The 15,000-nt window shown below is 37.6% G+C and overlaps 1 protein-coding gene across 4 annotated transcripts in view; it reads left to right on the top strand.

Annotated features, from left to right (window-relative positions):
- Positions 1-15,000, top strand: part of Hcs (holocarboxylase synthetase-like protein) — a 71,224-nt gene that overhangs the window by 12,677 nt on the left and 43,547 nt on the right. For 3 of the 4 annotated variants that reach the window (XM_070134140.1, XM_070134138.1, XM_070134139.1), the window contains exons 2-7: positions 740-943; positions 1,106-1,227; positions 1,396-1,599; positions 1,956-2,109; positions 2,411-2,554; positions 7,415-14,776. In XM_070134140.1, the coding sequence (XP_069990241.1) occupies positions 808-943; positions 1,106-1,227; positions 1,396-1,599; positions 1,956-2,109; positions 2,411-2,554; positions 7,415-14,776 (8,122 nt within the window). In that variant the 5' untranslated portion in view covers positions 740-807. The remainder of the gene's footprint in view (positions 1-739; positions 944-1,105; positions 1,228-1,395; positions 1,600-1,955; positions 2,110-2,410; positions 2,555-7,414; positions 14,777-15,000) is intronic. The other variant, XM_070134141.1, reaches the window with a different exon arrangement.

The raw sequence follows: 15,000 nt of genomic DNA, 5'->3' as shown, positions 1-15,000 counted from the left end.
ACTGTTAACTGAATTATGCTGGTTGTGGCATTATCCATGTGGCTCAGCTTCCTAGGAAGAGTGCAAAGTAATGGAAATACCATTTTTTTTCTCTTTTAGTGACGTCTGTGTTGTTCTAACAATAAATTCATACCAACTGGTAAAATAATTATTGTCAAACTTTGTATTCCTCTGTTGTGTGTTTGGCATTCTGCAGATGACTCTCTTCAAAGGCATTCTAACAAAGAAATCCAGTATGCTAAATTAACCAGACTCCTCAGTAGTTATTTTTGTACTTTTAACTCTTATTGTGTATATGATATTTTAAACATAATTTTGAAAAAACAGGTACATATTTGCTGTATCTAGAACTGACACTCTAGGCATGTTATCTAGATTTTTATAAATTCGAAAATTTGTTTCTGGTTTCAATTTGTTCTGGTAATTTGAACTGATAATGAAATGGAAAAGTAAGTGTTGCAAAGACAAACTTGAGAAACTTAATGATATTATAGGTGCAGGTTTAGATGTGATAGTTATAGAGATGTACACTAATCTGTATATTCAAAAAGGTAAGTGGATAAAACAGATAACTTTTACTACACATTATGCATTTAATTAGATACAACTTTTTTCCAAATTTCCTAATTTGGTATATATGTGAATATATTTAGGGATCTGTGTAGCCTAAAGTAAGTGTAGGAAATTGATATTCAGAATATAAGGAAAATCTGTTGATTAATATATTTTCCATCCACAGTGGACAAGCTATATTAATGGATGCATAAAAAAAAGATATTGGACAAGTGACAGAAGTCACACGCCAAGATGCTGTCAATGTGCGGATTGCTGTGCCGCATGCTGCGAGGCTGGCGGCACAGTGAGGCGGTGATGCTCATGGCAAAGGCACTCTCCCAGCCTCACTCTTCTCTGCTGGTTCAGGACATTCTAGCATCAGATTCGGGTGAGCCAGTTTGCCTATAATTTGGAAAGGTTTATGTAATTTTTTTGGATTAGAAACTTTGTTGTTTGTAGATTATTATTTTTGAACTATGTGTAGTTATTGTTTGTAGAGAATATTTGTGCAATTGTTTATTTATTCAAACGTAGTTAATCTTCCATTCAGGTATTATCAAAGTGAATGAGCCAAGCTGCACATCAATCTTCTGCCAAAACAGCAATGAAGGATCGATAGGACAACTTCTGTGGAGGGACAACAACAAGCAGGCAGTTGTCATAGCTCCCAAGGTGAGGATAGAAGAACCAGCATTTTTGTAGTTCACTTTATATATTTTTATATATATGTGTTTTCCACTACAGTGTTTTGCTAGGAAATTATTAGTGGAGAAATGCATGCTCAGGTCAAGAGTCTCTTTTACATGGTACATAACTACCTCTGTACACATCATATTTCAGCAACGAGTGGACCTGAAGCGATGGACCCTCTTCATGATGGCAGCAGATCATCCAAGTAACAGCCACCCAAGAGAATCAGCCCAGCAGGCAAGCGAGAATGGATTCCCGAGTGCAAAATCTGAAGTTTCGACAACAATCACAGTCCTCCTTGAGGCCTCATACCGAGAGCAAGAAGATAATGAGCTGCTAGACTGTTATGTGATGGTTAGAATGTTTTTTTGTTTTTTCCTTATCACTTTCCTTCTTCTTCCTCTCCTCCTCCTCTCCTCCACTTCTCCTCCTCCTCCTCCTCTCCTCCTCCTCCTCTCCTCCTCTCCTCCTCTCCTCCTCTCTTCTCCTCCTCTTCTCCTCCTCTCCTCCTCCCCTCCTTTCCTCTCCTCTTCTCTCCTCTCTTCTCCTCTCCTCTCCTCTCCTCTCCTCTCCCCCCCCACTTTCTCTTTCCCTTTTCTTTTGATATCAGTTTCTAAAGGACTGCCAATTACATTTTTCTCTCTTTTTTGCTTATTGATATTTTCTAATATTGTCTACTTTACTCTGATGCCACTTTGTCTCCCATATAGGTAGAACAGTTATCCCAGCCCTATGCTTGGAAGGCCAGAGATGTGTTTGGAGTCATCGTAACAACAACCCCACCACAGCTGCTTGCCATGATTCAAGCCTTCTTCAATAATGCTCTCATTGTTGATGATGACTTTCTTATTACAAAGATTATTAGTAAGTTGAAAGTGGTTTATGTGATTGCTGGTAATGATGTTTTTTATGTATTGATATAATCATGTCCTTTAGGACCTTCAACATCAGAAAATAAACAATTTTCATCTTATTACCTTTGGGATGTTATTCCATCAGTTATGCTTTTGATATTAAGGCTTCTCCTTTAATCATTTTGAATCTTTTACAAATTAACCAACAAATTTGCTGATTAGAGTATACTTTTTATATGGTCATAGAAACTACCTCAGTTTCAGTGTTTAGTCATATCTGAGATTTTATTTATTGTTCTTTTGTCTTTCAGCTGTTGACTTGGTGGGTCAACCCTCAACCTTTGATGACCCACTAAGCATCCCAGAGAGTGTGACTCCAGGACCATGGACCACAGAGAGAGCTACTTGCACACAGATGGAGTTAGCTCGTTCTGTGTCTCCCACGAACTTTAATGGTATAGTACTGTAAAGAACTCAGGATTTTCTTTTTCTTTTTTGACCTTTTTTATTTGCTGCTTAGTCTTTTTTTTCTTTTCTTTATTTTTTTTTCTACTTTTGGAAGTTGTCGTCAATTTGAATAGAGGCAGGTTTCATGCATGCAATAGTGGTTAGTGAATAGATGGGCTCTCTGTTATTTTAAAGACAAAAAAGCCAAATTGAGAGGTTACAAGTATTACATAAACTCCAAATGTTATTTTCTATTCATTAAATGATTATAGATTAGAGAAGTTTAAGATGAATGCAGAAACATGAAAGATTAAGTGGAATTAACAATATTGAAACTGATAAATTTAGTAGTTTTATTTAGGGCCAACAGTGATGATTATTTAGAATAACAACATATGAAGTTATAATATTAATCCATTGTGATATGGAATATTCCAGAATAGTTTGCTGTTTACAGTGATAGTTGATACTTACTTTTCATATTATTTTTGTCAGATGTTAAAGATGAATGGCAGTCAGTAAAATAGTTTTGGATTGTATTGGTTTTAAATCCCTGTATTATTATTATATTAGCCAGTAGCTATTTGGTTTTATCTTAGATTCCCATTATGGTCTCAATTATGTGAAGTTACTCTTGAATTGACTTAAAACCCTTGATGATTTGGTGATATTGTTTACTGTAATATTTGAATGTAGATAATGGGGAATTTGAAATCTTCAAGAAAATAGAAAAGGTAAGTAGTTGATGTAGTTCTACCTCTATAAATGGAATAATGTAACTGTGTAGTTGATTTATGATCTTTATTGTAGAGAGAAATTTTTGACTTTGAGTTGCCCAAAACTTTGAACTGGTCCACACTTTTTTATTGATTTAGCCCTATTTATGAGACACTTCCATTTAGATAGGAATGTTGGCATAGGCACTGAATATAGATAAGGAATTATTACAAGAGGCTAAGATTTAGGAAAAAATATGGTAGTGAGGATAATTTCAGCTTCAGTGGGTTCTCATTCAGAAAATAAGTCCAGAAGTGGATTTCCACTTGTTAATATTCTCTCTTCACTGCAGTAATAGTTGATAGTATATTACAATGCAGTGAAAGTTTATGTAATACTTGAAACTTCATGAACAATTATATAAACATAGTAACATGTGCTCAGAGATAAAATGAAACACGGGAACAACAGATTGTGAAGTTTCGAGGCAGGCTAAATTGCTCATCAGTTGATAGAACTGAAATGAATGAATCCTAATCATTTGATAAGGAGTCTAGTCTTCCTTGAAATATCAGGTTTTGTTTTCCTTTCTTGCTGTGTTTCATCTCATCCTTGAGATTTTATGTTATGTGGCATGTATTGGTAGGTATGGCTTAATGGGTCAGAAGAAATTTAGTTACCACAAGATCATATTGATAAGAAAAGTGTCAGTGATTGGTAAGTGACAATGTTCAACTAATATAGGGGTAATTTGGGTCTTTGGTTTTCCTCTTTCCAAGAATTTATCATGTTTGGTTACTAAAATATGTCCTTAATTCTACTGAGAGATGGGTTTTCTCTTTCTAATGTGATATTTAAAGGACATAAGATGTCAAAGTTAGTGGATTAGTACTAGAGTTGTATGTCATTTTTGTGATGTTGGCAACACCTTCCAGCAAGATTATTTTTCAGTTATGTTGTTTATTTAATATTTCACTTTTGATTTATAATGATTTTGGTTTTAATAGGCCTGCACTATTTTAGCTATTCATATCATAATTATAGAATGCTTTAATTATGCCTTATGCAGCATACTTGTTACCTCATTTACCATGTTATTAGTAAGCTTGTTTTCTGTCTCATGAGTGTCATATTTTCCTGTTTTTATTGCTCAGTAAATAATTAGATTAAATGATCAATAAATGATAATGTCATGCTTTCTTATTAAGTGTGTGCAGATGTAGCAGTATAGTGTAGCAATTGCATAAAAGTGTTAAATAGTGCTCTTGTTGTTGGCCTAGATGTTACATCAGTATTTTTCCTACATGGATGGCCTTTTATGTTTACTTTAGATAGCATGCCATTGAATGTATTTCAGTGTTTACATTTTCTCTTCCAGGTTTTCTAATGTGATTTTCTTGACTTTTTGTGTATTCATTATGTTTTTTTTATTGTTTCTCTACATAAAAGTTGTTTTTATACCTTATACTACTACTATTTCCCTTTTTCTCCCTATTTTCTCCTTTCTTTTTCTGCACTGATCTATTTCTCTTCCCTGTATATCTCTCCCCTTTCTCCCTCTGCCTCATCCCCTTCCTCCTCCTCATTGGGCTTTTTTTTATTATATAAAATTTTTGTTTGGTCATCACATGCCTGTCTCAATAGATCCCTTGGACTCCAGGAAAAACTCCCTATCAGATCCTTGGTGCTGAGGGACGGGAGTGCAGGGGTCTGGGTGTGGGTGTAAGTTCTTTGAGTTTGTTTTTGCGTTCTCTCTCTCTCTCTCTATTTATTTATTTTTTTTTTATCACTATTTGGAACTTAAATATTAACATTACTTATTATTTTTTTAACAGTTTGTTGAAGGATGCATCTTCGTAGGTGTGGTTTTGCTCTTACTGTCATGTTATGTTTATTGATATTTCACTTCTTTTGTGAGTATATTGATTAGTGTGTGTGTGTGTGTGTGTGTGTGTGTGTGTGTGTGTGTGTGTGTGTGTGTGTGTGTGTGTGTGTGTGTGTGTGTGTGTGTGTGTGTGTGTGTGTGTGTGTGTGCATGTGTGCGTGTGTGCATTTGAGTGCGTATGATGCATTCTGTGTGTGCTTGCTTAATTGTATACGTGGACACAAGGACATGAGGTGAGTGTGAAAGCCATCTGTGGGATATCATTTTCATATACTGCAGGTGTAAGTAACTTGTGCCACAGTATTTGTAAGAGCAGATACATCTTAAAGATGCATCCTTTTAATACAACATTTTCTATTATCAGTCTTAGCACTTTAGATTTGTTTCATGGGCTTGACTGACTATGTAAGCTTATGACAGATATTAGATATAACATTAAGGAATATAAAAAAGAAATGAAATGCAGCAGATTAACCCATTGGTGCTGGCTGCATGTACTATCCACTGTGGTTTTGTTGTGTGAATTATGTTTACACAAATAGCCACAAATGCTGACTTACCAAGGAGTTGATAAGCAGGCCATATGTGACCTTATCAGATAATCCCAGTGCTTGAATCATTTAGATTTTATTATTTTTTATAATGCTGTTGATATTGGTAATGTTCTTATCATTATTGGCACTATGATTATTGTACTATTATTAGAATACTAATAGCAGTATTGTTTAAAAAAAGAAAACAAGGAAAAGGGTAACCAGGGAGCACCAGTAATTGACGTCTTGGTCATTTGTGTAAACAAAATTAATAAACTAAAATTACAGTGGATATAGGATGTATGTACATGCCATTCGGGCATCAATGGGTTGATTACTTATTTCTGTTGTCCAAATAGCTAGTATTGAAAAGCCAGTGGAATATTGATAATGAAAACCAGTATGGAGGTGTTTGTTTATGATCCTTTATACAATTGATGTATGTTACCATGATTTAGTCAGTCAGGCCCAATGTTTCCATATCTTTTTGACATATATCTTGTGTATCTTTTCAAATTATATTATTTTTGTAGCTATGTGTAGTTAACATGTTTTTGTAATCTGATTGTTATTTAAAGACTATTGAAGTTGAGTAACAGCAACCATCAGAAACAATAATTTTCTTAATGTTTGTGAATTCAGAATGCTTTTAATTGACTAAGATTAAGGCCTGAAAAAAGTGTTCATTGTCAAATTATTATGATTTTCATTTATTTTATTCCATTTAAGATTGTTAGACAAAAAAAATGTGGTTAAAAATCCATTGCATTAGTGAATTCTGAAATATATCCATTTATCACTTTTTTCAACCAATTTTCTCATCAGTAAAAAAATGCCAAATTCTGACTGGTCACAGTAAAGAAGCTGCAGGTTAGGATAAGCTTTTCTGCTCAATACTGGGCTATTTAACCAGTCATAGTTGTAGTGTCTTGCTTACCACAGTTTATCACTGTGACAATAATTTGTTGTGCTAGGGATATATAGGCTATCAACAACTCTTCTAGATTATCAGGTATCACACTGTTTTTATAATATCTTTGAAAAATTTGATGAACATTTTATTTTCTATTTTTTGATTTTTTAATGTTTTTCCTCTTTTTTTATTACACATGCTATCTAAATTTCTAAAAGTTTTCTTGAAATTTTATGTGCTTTGAGTGCATGGAAATTGTTCTTGAATATTTCTTTTTATGTAATCAGTTCAACTGTATCTTGTGATATGTTCATTCAGGATTTGTTTAAGAGCTGAAAAGGAGAAAATTGTTAGTGAGTTTATAAAAGGACTATTGTTTATTATTTAGTAATCATTGATATACTGATGACTGTTGGATGAAAAAAGTATTTTAACTTGCATGTTAAAGTAAATAGTAAACAACAAGAAATAACAATTTCAGTTTTTTTTCATTATGCCATAATGTATAACATTATATTGTATATGTTTTAGATTTTTTCTATATGATTGATATTGTGCTGAATTAGAATATAAAATTTCAGAAATGCTATATCATTGTAGGTGCAAATAGCTTTTTATTTTTTTTTACTTTTTTACTATTGTTGGTTTAAATTTTTACTTTCATTTATGTTTTATGTCAAATTATTGTAATTGTGGCTGTAAAAAATATGGAATTATTATGTAGCTTATTTTTATTGTAGAATTACATATTATTTTTGCATATCTACCTCTTTTAAAGAAGGAAAACTTGTTTTATCTATATTTTTTCTTTTCTTTTCAGTGGGTCAGTTATCAGTCAAAGAAGGTGATCCCATGGGAGCTTGTGGTATCTCGCTGCATCCTCCAACCCTTTCTGCTGTATTGCGTCAGCAGTCATCAGCAGAAAGTGCCACGGACACATCCACCACTCTTCACCCTCAATCATCTAGTGATAGTGACAAACGGGCATCTAGCCTCGACCCTCAGTCATCGTATGACAGTGTCAGTGATTATCCAACATCTGACACTGATGATCTATCTTGCAATGTTTATAATTTCTATCCTAGAGGATGGGCAGTGTCTGGTCAGCAAGTTGTGTCAGGACAGCCACTGTCTGTCCGGGGAGTCCTCAACCAACTGGAAGGCAAACAGTACAGAAAGCCCTGTTCCATTGTGTCTAATCCTATGGAAGATTTATGGCAGGAATCTGATGAGAAAACAAAAGTGGTGGATGCAGGCAATGTCTATCAACATGGTAGCTTAAGATGCATGAATGGACCTGCTGGGTTTTCCAGAAGGAGTGAGACACTACTGAAAGTTCGGAGGGGTTCATCGGAGTGTACTTATCCATATCGGTGTATCCCTGGGAAGGTTATTTGCCAGAACATACAGTATTCAGCGCCTGGCAAAGCTGAGCAGGAGATTGTGAAAGAGGCTGCTGAGTATTATCAGAGAGCAGTTTCTTCTGCTCAAGAACGCAGAGAATGGGCCAAGAAAAGTTTTAGTTCAACCAGTGAAGATGATGGGCCACCATGTAAATTCTCATTCTCTGACACTAAAGAAAAAACAGTTGTTACACAAGAACCTAAGAGACACCCTGTGAGAATTAACAGTGAAGCTGACCTAAGTAGAGCTACAAATATAATAAAAGAAAATCTTGCAAACATTGTTGAAAACTATCTTGTAAAACATGGCAGTTCTGAATATCAACACCTTATTCCAAAGGCTAAAGGTAATGGTGATAGAAGCATTGAGGCAGATACCCATAATGGCAGTCAAGGTGTTAATGTGAATGTCAGAGACAAGGTCATTCATACAACCACATCCAGGGTTCTGAATGACCAATATGAAGTTACCAAGACACAAGATGTGCAACAGATCAGTATATCCATAAGCTTTGAAGATGATGAAAAGTTAGTCACTGAAATTATTGGAGGCTGTGATGAAGGTCTTGTGTCTGTTATTGATACAAAGAAGGCTTCAGTACAGGGCTTCAGTGAGGAAGAAGTAAGTAAATACTTTGCAAAACAAGAAGAAAGTCCTGATAAATCAGTAGAAGAAGATCAGTCTCCAGTTCTCTCTCCAGTAAGTGGGAAAAGTGGGAGTAAATCCTCAGGAAGAAGTGAAAAGAAGTTAGTGAAGAGTGAAGAACTTTTGCCACCTACTATGAAGCGTGAAAGTTGTATTGATATTCCAAATAATGATGATGAATTCAGAAGTGTGACAAGGTTTGAGGACCAGAGCATTCAAGAGAGAGCCTGGCTGGAAAAGGAGGAATTGCCAGGCTCCCTTATTGTAAAGAGTGAGGCAGTCATCAACATTTCTGAAACATTTATTGGAAATGGAAACCTTGATGAACCTAGTAGATCTAATGAGAAGATGCTAGAAATGCTCCAAATCCACAAAAATGGTGTAATGGAAGATTCCCAGACAAAAGAAGATATCTCAGAGAAGCCAATTGACTTCAAAACTGAAAGTGGGATAAGAGAAAAGGAGTCAGTTGAAGTAAACAAAATTGCTGATGAATCACTAATTTCAAAAGAGAGTTCACTGATCACTGAATCACTTGAAAAAGAGGAAAAAGTTTCAAGTCCAGTTACTGTATATTCTGCTGATATTGACTCCATTTCAGTTGAGAACATAGATTCATATGTAGTCAAAGATATTAATCAGTCATTAGCAAATAATGATAACAAGTATTCTGATATACCCATTATTTTAGACAGTACCCAGGAAAACATAGCTGTTAATGAAAAGAAAAATCATAAACTTTCTCTTATTAGTGAAGTCGAAGAAAATGAGGATGGCAATCATTTAGAGGTCCAAGAGAAAGGCCAGGTTGAAGAAGTGAGTGATGATGATAGTTCACAAAAACCAAGATGTCTCAAAGATATACACAAATTGAATACAAAATCCAGCACCACAAGTGAGAGTTCATTTGAATCACTTCCATACAGAATGCTTTCATCACAGCCAGATAGCCTGAATGATGATTTAGGATTGGTCATAGAACTGACTAGTGCACCAATAGATTCAGAAAAGGCTTTAGCTGCAAAACGGGAGTTGATCAGGCAAGAGCGAATGGCTGCAATGTCTCTTATGAGTGGAACACTGTTAGAATCAAGAGATGAAATAAGATCTGAAGCCATCTTTGAGAAAGGGTCTGAGTTTGATACTGTTGATGTTGAAAAGTGCACTAATATGGATGCAGTCCATGGGGAGGAGAATATTGAAGTGAATGCCATGGCAGCAGGAGCTTCTACTCAGGAAGATGAAAGAGAAAGTTACCCTAGCTCCTTGTTTGATTCTGGTGTGGATATAGCAATGCATGAACATGTGAGCAGCATAAATTCATCCCTTAGCAAGTCACTGGTCAGTCCAGTAGAATCTGCAGCAGAGTCAGGTTTTTCAAGTTTGAAGGAACCTCTTGTACCAGAGGGAGCCATGGTCGAAGATAGTGGGCCAGGTGAGCACAGGGGAGTTTGCTTAAGTAAATCAAAAGATAGTCTTGATCTCACTGACACAGATAAGTTCCCTGGTACGGATACCCTCTCAGATGACATGGAAACACTCTCTTCCAATGCTGGTGATATTACCCTTGTGGAAAGTGGTCCTGTCTCTAAGGAAGGATCTGCAAGAGGAAGTGTCTCTGATGGCATTTATCAAGACAATGGATACTTGAGATATGGCTCGGAATCATCTCATCTAGATTTAGATTCAGTTGGAATTCCTAATACATATCTTAAAGGTACACATTATGAGACTGCAGCAGCTGTAGATGATATGTCTGGAAGGGATGAATTCTCTCCAAATGCTGGAGGAGAAAAATTGACTCAACAAAATCTGATGAGACATGCGGAGAAGACCTCTATATCAACAGATATTGTAGATTATTGCAATAGGTTGCAGAAACTCTCAATGGATTATGATAAAGCTAGCACAGTAGAGAAATTTGATCAAAAGTCTGCCAAATACTTGCCTGATGAAAGTGAAGCATCAAAGAGAAAGACCAGTGAGTCTATTTCATCAGAAGATACAGTTATATCAAAGGTGTCTGCTGAGGAACAGAATAATAAGATTCAGTCACAAGGATCACAGGAAGACCAGATGGAGCTCCCAGAGAGCCATCAGGAATGTTCAGAATATGAGGATATAAGCAAGACAGGGGACCCTGACAAAGGGAAGGAAAGTGGGGAGCCATGCAAGTCTCCGACAAGTCACATTGGAATGAACAGTAGAATTAGCATCAGCAGTGGTGAAGGAGTAGAACATGAAGATAAAAGGTCTGCTGTTACAGCTTCAGTATCATCAGGAGCTGACCAGACTTGTGACATTGTAACTGAGGGTATATTGGAGGAAAAGGAGGGATTGTCAGATGTGATGAACAGTGTAGACACAACAGAGCTGAAAGGTGATGAAGAAATGAATGGAAGTTCACCTACTGGTTCAGTCGAAAGAAAACAGTCTTCAGTGGGATACAAATCCCGAGGTTCTACACTAACATCATCCACCAGTCAGTCTGAAGAGATCCCTAGAGATGTCAGTGCAGCTGAAAAAGTTCCTAGCCAAGAAAATGATTCACCAAAGGATTCTACAACAAAACATGTGTTTCATGATGCAATAAAGCAGAGCCATCAGTCAGAGAAGACCTCCATATCTGGTGCAGAGGAGAAGGAGAGTAACAGTCAGCCAGTTCCTGCTTCTGAGGCAGAAAAGAGCAGAAAGTCTAATAAATCAAAGAGTGATGTAAGTGACAAATCAAGTCCAAATGCCCGGGAAACATGTAGCAATTCAGACAGACCAAGCCGGCACTCAAGTAGAAGTGGAGTTTCTGACCTAGAGGATGAGGTATTCCTTCCACCAAGTGAAAATTACATCTTTGATGGTAGACCTGTAATTTATTGTCCAAAAATAGATATGGCAGATCAAATAGGAATTGAACACCCACAAGTTGCTATGAGTGTATTTGCAGTCATTCCATCTAAGGAAATTAAAAGTGGCAAGGATGGCCGATGGGAAGAGCATATGGGTAAAGGGAGTGTATTCAAGATGGCTGATTATTATGCAGCACAGGATAGCAAAATTCAGAAGGAAGAGAAGGATAAACCTCTTGTTGTATCAGAATTTAGGAAGATATCAGAGGGATTCACTGTGGCAGAAGACAGTGTTCTGATAGAAGAAGAACAGCCCAAAGCTCCTGTTGACTCTGACACCAGTGATGAAAATGTTGAATGGAAGAACAAGAATGCGGAGAGCAAAGTTCCTTTGAGGTGCACAGGAGGTGCCCCATTAACAGATGATTACACTCACATAGAGGAAGAGGAGATACATCCCATAACAACTGATCAAGAATTGAAAGACTCAAAGACAGATAATGAAGGATGGGTACCTTCAAAAGAGTTGACAAATGTAAATAAAATTGATAATGGAGCTTTGGGTGAAGCTAAGGCAGAAAAGGTAAGTGATACTAAAAGTTCCAGCAAGCCAGCAAGAGTGATTCATCCAGCAGTGAGGTCAAAGAGAGCAGATGGTAGTGTTCAGAGCAAACAGAAAAATATTGAGGGGGTGCATGGTCCACAGACTGTCCTAAAGTCTGGAGTATCAGATACGGAGAGCAAAAGCCATAGAGAATCTGCTATTTATGATGATCGAGTTAGGTCATACGAGAGTGAATGGGTGATTGCAGCAGATGGACATACTATTATTAATCCTGTTTTTCAAGAATCTCCTATATCCCCATTCACAACTCAGACTAACAATTTGATAGAGGTCGCACAGAAGCCTTCAGATTACAGAGTCTTTGATTTAAGCAAACCAGCCTTAGATGAAGCTGTTGACCATTCCAAACCAAAGCTGGCACGAATGGCCAACTTGGAAAGGTCTGACACAGCTATAGCCATACAGAGAGTATCAGATACAGAGGTGCTTCCAGTCAATAAAGTGGCAATAAAGATTTTAGATAATGATGAAAGTATACCGCAGTCCCCAATATTGTCTCCAATTTCTCCAAAATTTACCTGTAAGACAAACTCATCATTTTCAGGTGCCAAGGAAGCTGTGGCTGCTGAAGAAACGATTACACGAAGAAGAACAGGTTCAGATGCAAATGATAACACCATTGGGGACAGGGTGAATGAGAAGCGCTTAATTACTTCAAAGAGGGAAGGCAAGGTTTTCGATTTTGACAAAGTTCCCGACCTGGAAGAATGTAAATCACAAGGAACAGGTTCTCTGAGGTCTAAAGAGAGTGAAGAGAGTGAAGTCAGCAATGTAACCTCAAATGAAGAATATTCTGCCAAATCTGAACCAGAGATGAAGACAGAGGGAAATGAAAGACTCTCCACTCTGACACTTGATGAACAAAGATCAGTTTCCAAAGGGGACATAAGGGGTGGTTGGGCTGTAGGTGGGTCCCTAGAGTGCTTGGAGAGAACCAGCTCCAGCAAGGAAGGTAAAGGGCATCATCAAGGATCAATATCAAGTGCCAAGTCAGAAGACCTTGGCATGAAGTGTGAGAAAGTGAGTTTGAAGTCACAGGGCTCTCTGGACAAATTTCCTCATTTTGACCAGATCAGTGCACAACAGAAGGCAAGGGGGGCTCGCAAGAAAGTCCTCTCTGTTGACACTGAGGGCAAAGACAAACTGGGAAAGGAGAAAAGCAAGGAAATGCATAGGAGTGCAACACTTCCGGTGGGGTCCTTGTCAATTAAAAAGGAAGATAAGAAAAAAGAAAAAGATGAAAAGGTTAAGAAAAAGAAAAAAGAGAAGGAGGTGGGGGTTGTTGAGAAAAAGTCAGCAATGTCATCTCTAAAGGGGTTGTTAAAGAGGAGCAAACCAAAGGAAAAAGAGAAAGAAAAAGAGAAAGATAGGGATAAAGATAAAGATTCTTCATCCCAGGAGAAGCTATCCTCTCCCTCTCTGTTCAGAAAGTTTGAGAGGAAGAGTCGAAGCAACACACATTCTCCACTGCTGGATGACAAGAAGCATGGCAGCCAAGGTAAAGTTGCAAGTAGCACGCAGCAGCGTGATGTAGATAAGTTAAAACATAGTCCTGTAGCAGCTAATGGCAAAACACGTCCAGTAATCAGTGGCCCTGTAGATGTACGCCCACTAAGCAGCCCAGCAGAGATTGGTTCATGTAGAAACAGTTCTGTAGTGGGTGCTTCTGGCTCAGAAAGTGAAAGCCCTGCTAGTAGCCATCACTCTTCTCCAAAGCGCATTGTAAACCACACTCGTAAGACTAGCATGGGTAACCAACCATCCCCACGATTGTACAGACACGTCCTTACAAGAAACCTCTCCAGCAGTCAGGAATCAGTAGACAATCCCATGCTCTCTTCAAGTCACTCTTCCCCTCAGACGTCACCCCATACCTCTCCAAAAAGAAGGCTTGTACCTGCATCAGCATCCTCATATAGTCTTCCTGCCAGTCGTGACATGAGCCCTCCTGCCCCTGTTATGGGGACAAGAGCCCTTAGAGGTTCTAACAACAGCTTTTCAGTAACAATTGGCTTCAAACCCACAGTTGAAAAACATAGCAGAACCATGAGTGAAGGAGCTGACCTTAATAAAGTAGCAGTATCTCCTGTATGTAAGCGGAAAGAAGGGTCAGGTATTTTGACACAACTTAATAAGCGATCCTCTTCAATGGAGATTCTTGTTTTTGGGAAAATCAGAGAACATTGTTCAGAAGGGGGTAAATCTCCTGGTGGAAGCCCCTTCTCTCGAGAGGGGAGCTTCCGTTTGCACAGGGAAATATCTGTTGAAACATTGTTTGAGCTTCCTGAAACTAGTCCTAGATCAAGCAGGACACAGGAAGAATACCAAGAATACCTAAATGAGGTGCAGGCTAGGAATGACTCACATCATGGGTCTTCATGGAGCCTATTTGAAGAGTCGGAAATGGAGGCGCAGCATAGGGCCACGCCAAAGAGGAGGAGTTCACACCATACCGCCATGGGTAAAAAATTGAGTTTACCACATAATATGCATCTTTCAGGTTTACGAGAGACTGCATCTTCAAATCCTAATCTGCAGCGCTGTGGTTCACCATTTGTTCGTGGTGTCACACACAGCTCAAGCTTCACCTCCAGCCCCTTTAGACGTCCCCACTCTTCCACTGCTGTGTTTTCACCAGCAAAGAGAGTTATCTCCTCAGTTTCAGGTATCTCATCATCAGTGTAGTTCATATAGCAGAATTATCTTTCAGGTGAATTATGATAATCAGTAGTCATCATTATATCATCATTTCCTCTGATGTGAACATATATGAATTTGTTGATATAGATAACAATATTGATGTAGATATTTCCATATATGTGGTTAGCCTTAACATTTACAGCTGTATTTACTGTTGCTTTGCACTCAACTTTTTGGTTTGTCTCTAAC

The sequence above is a fragment of the Penaeus vannamei genome, chromosome 19, assembly GCF_042767895.1.
Source record: "Penaeus vannamei isolate JL-2024 chromosome 19, ASM4276789v1, whole genome shotgun sequence".
Classification (NCBI taxonomy): domain Eukaryota; kingdom Metazoa; phylum Arthropoda; class Malacostraca; order Decapoda; family Penaeidae; genus Penaeus; species Penaeus vannamei.
This window is presented reverse-complemented; position numbering and strand designations above follow the sequence as displayed.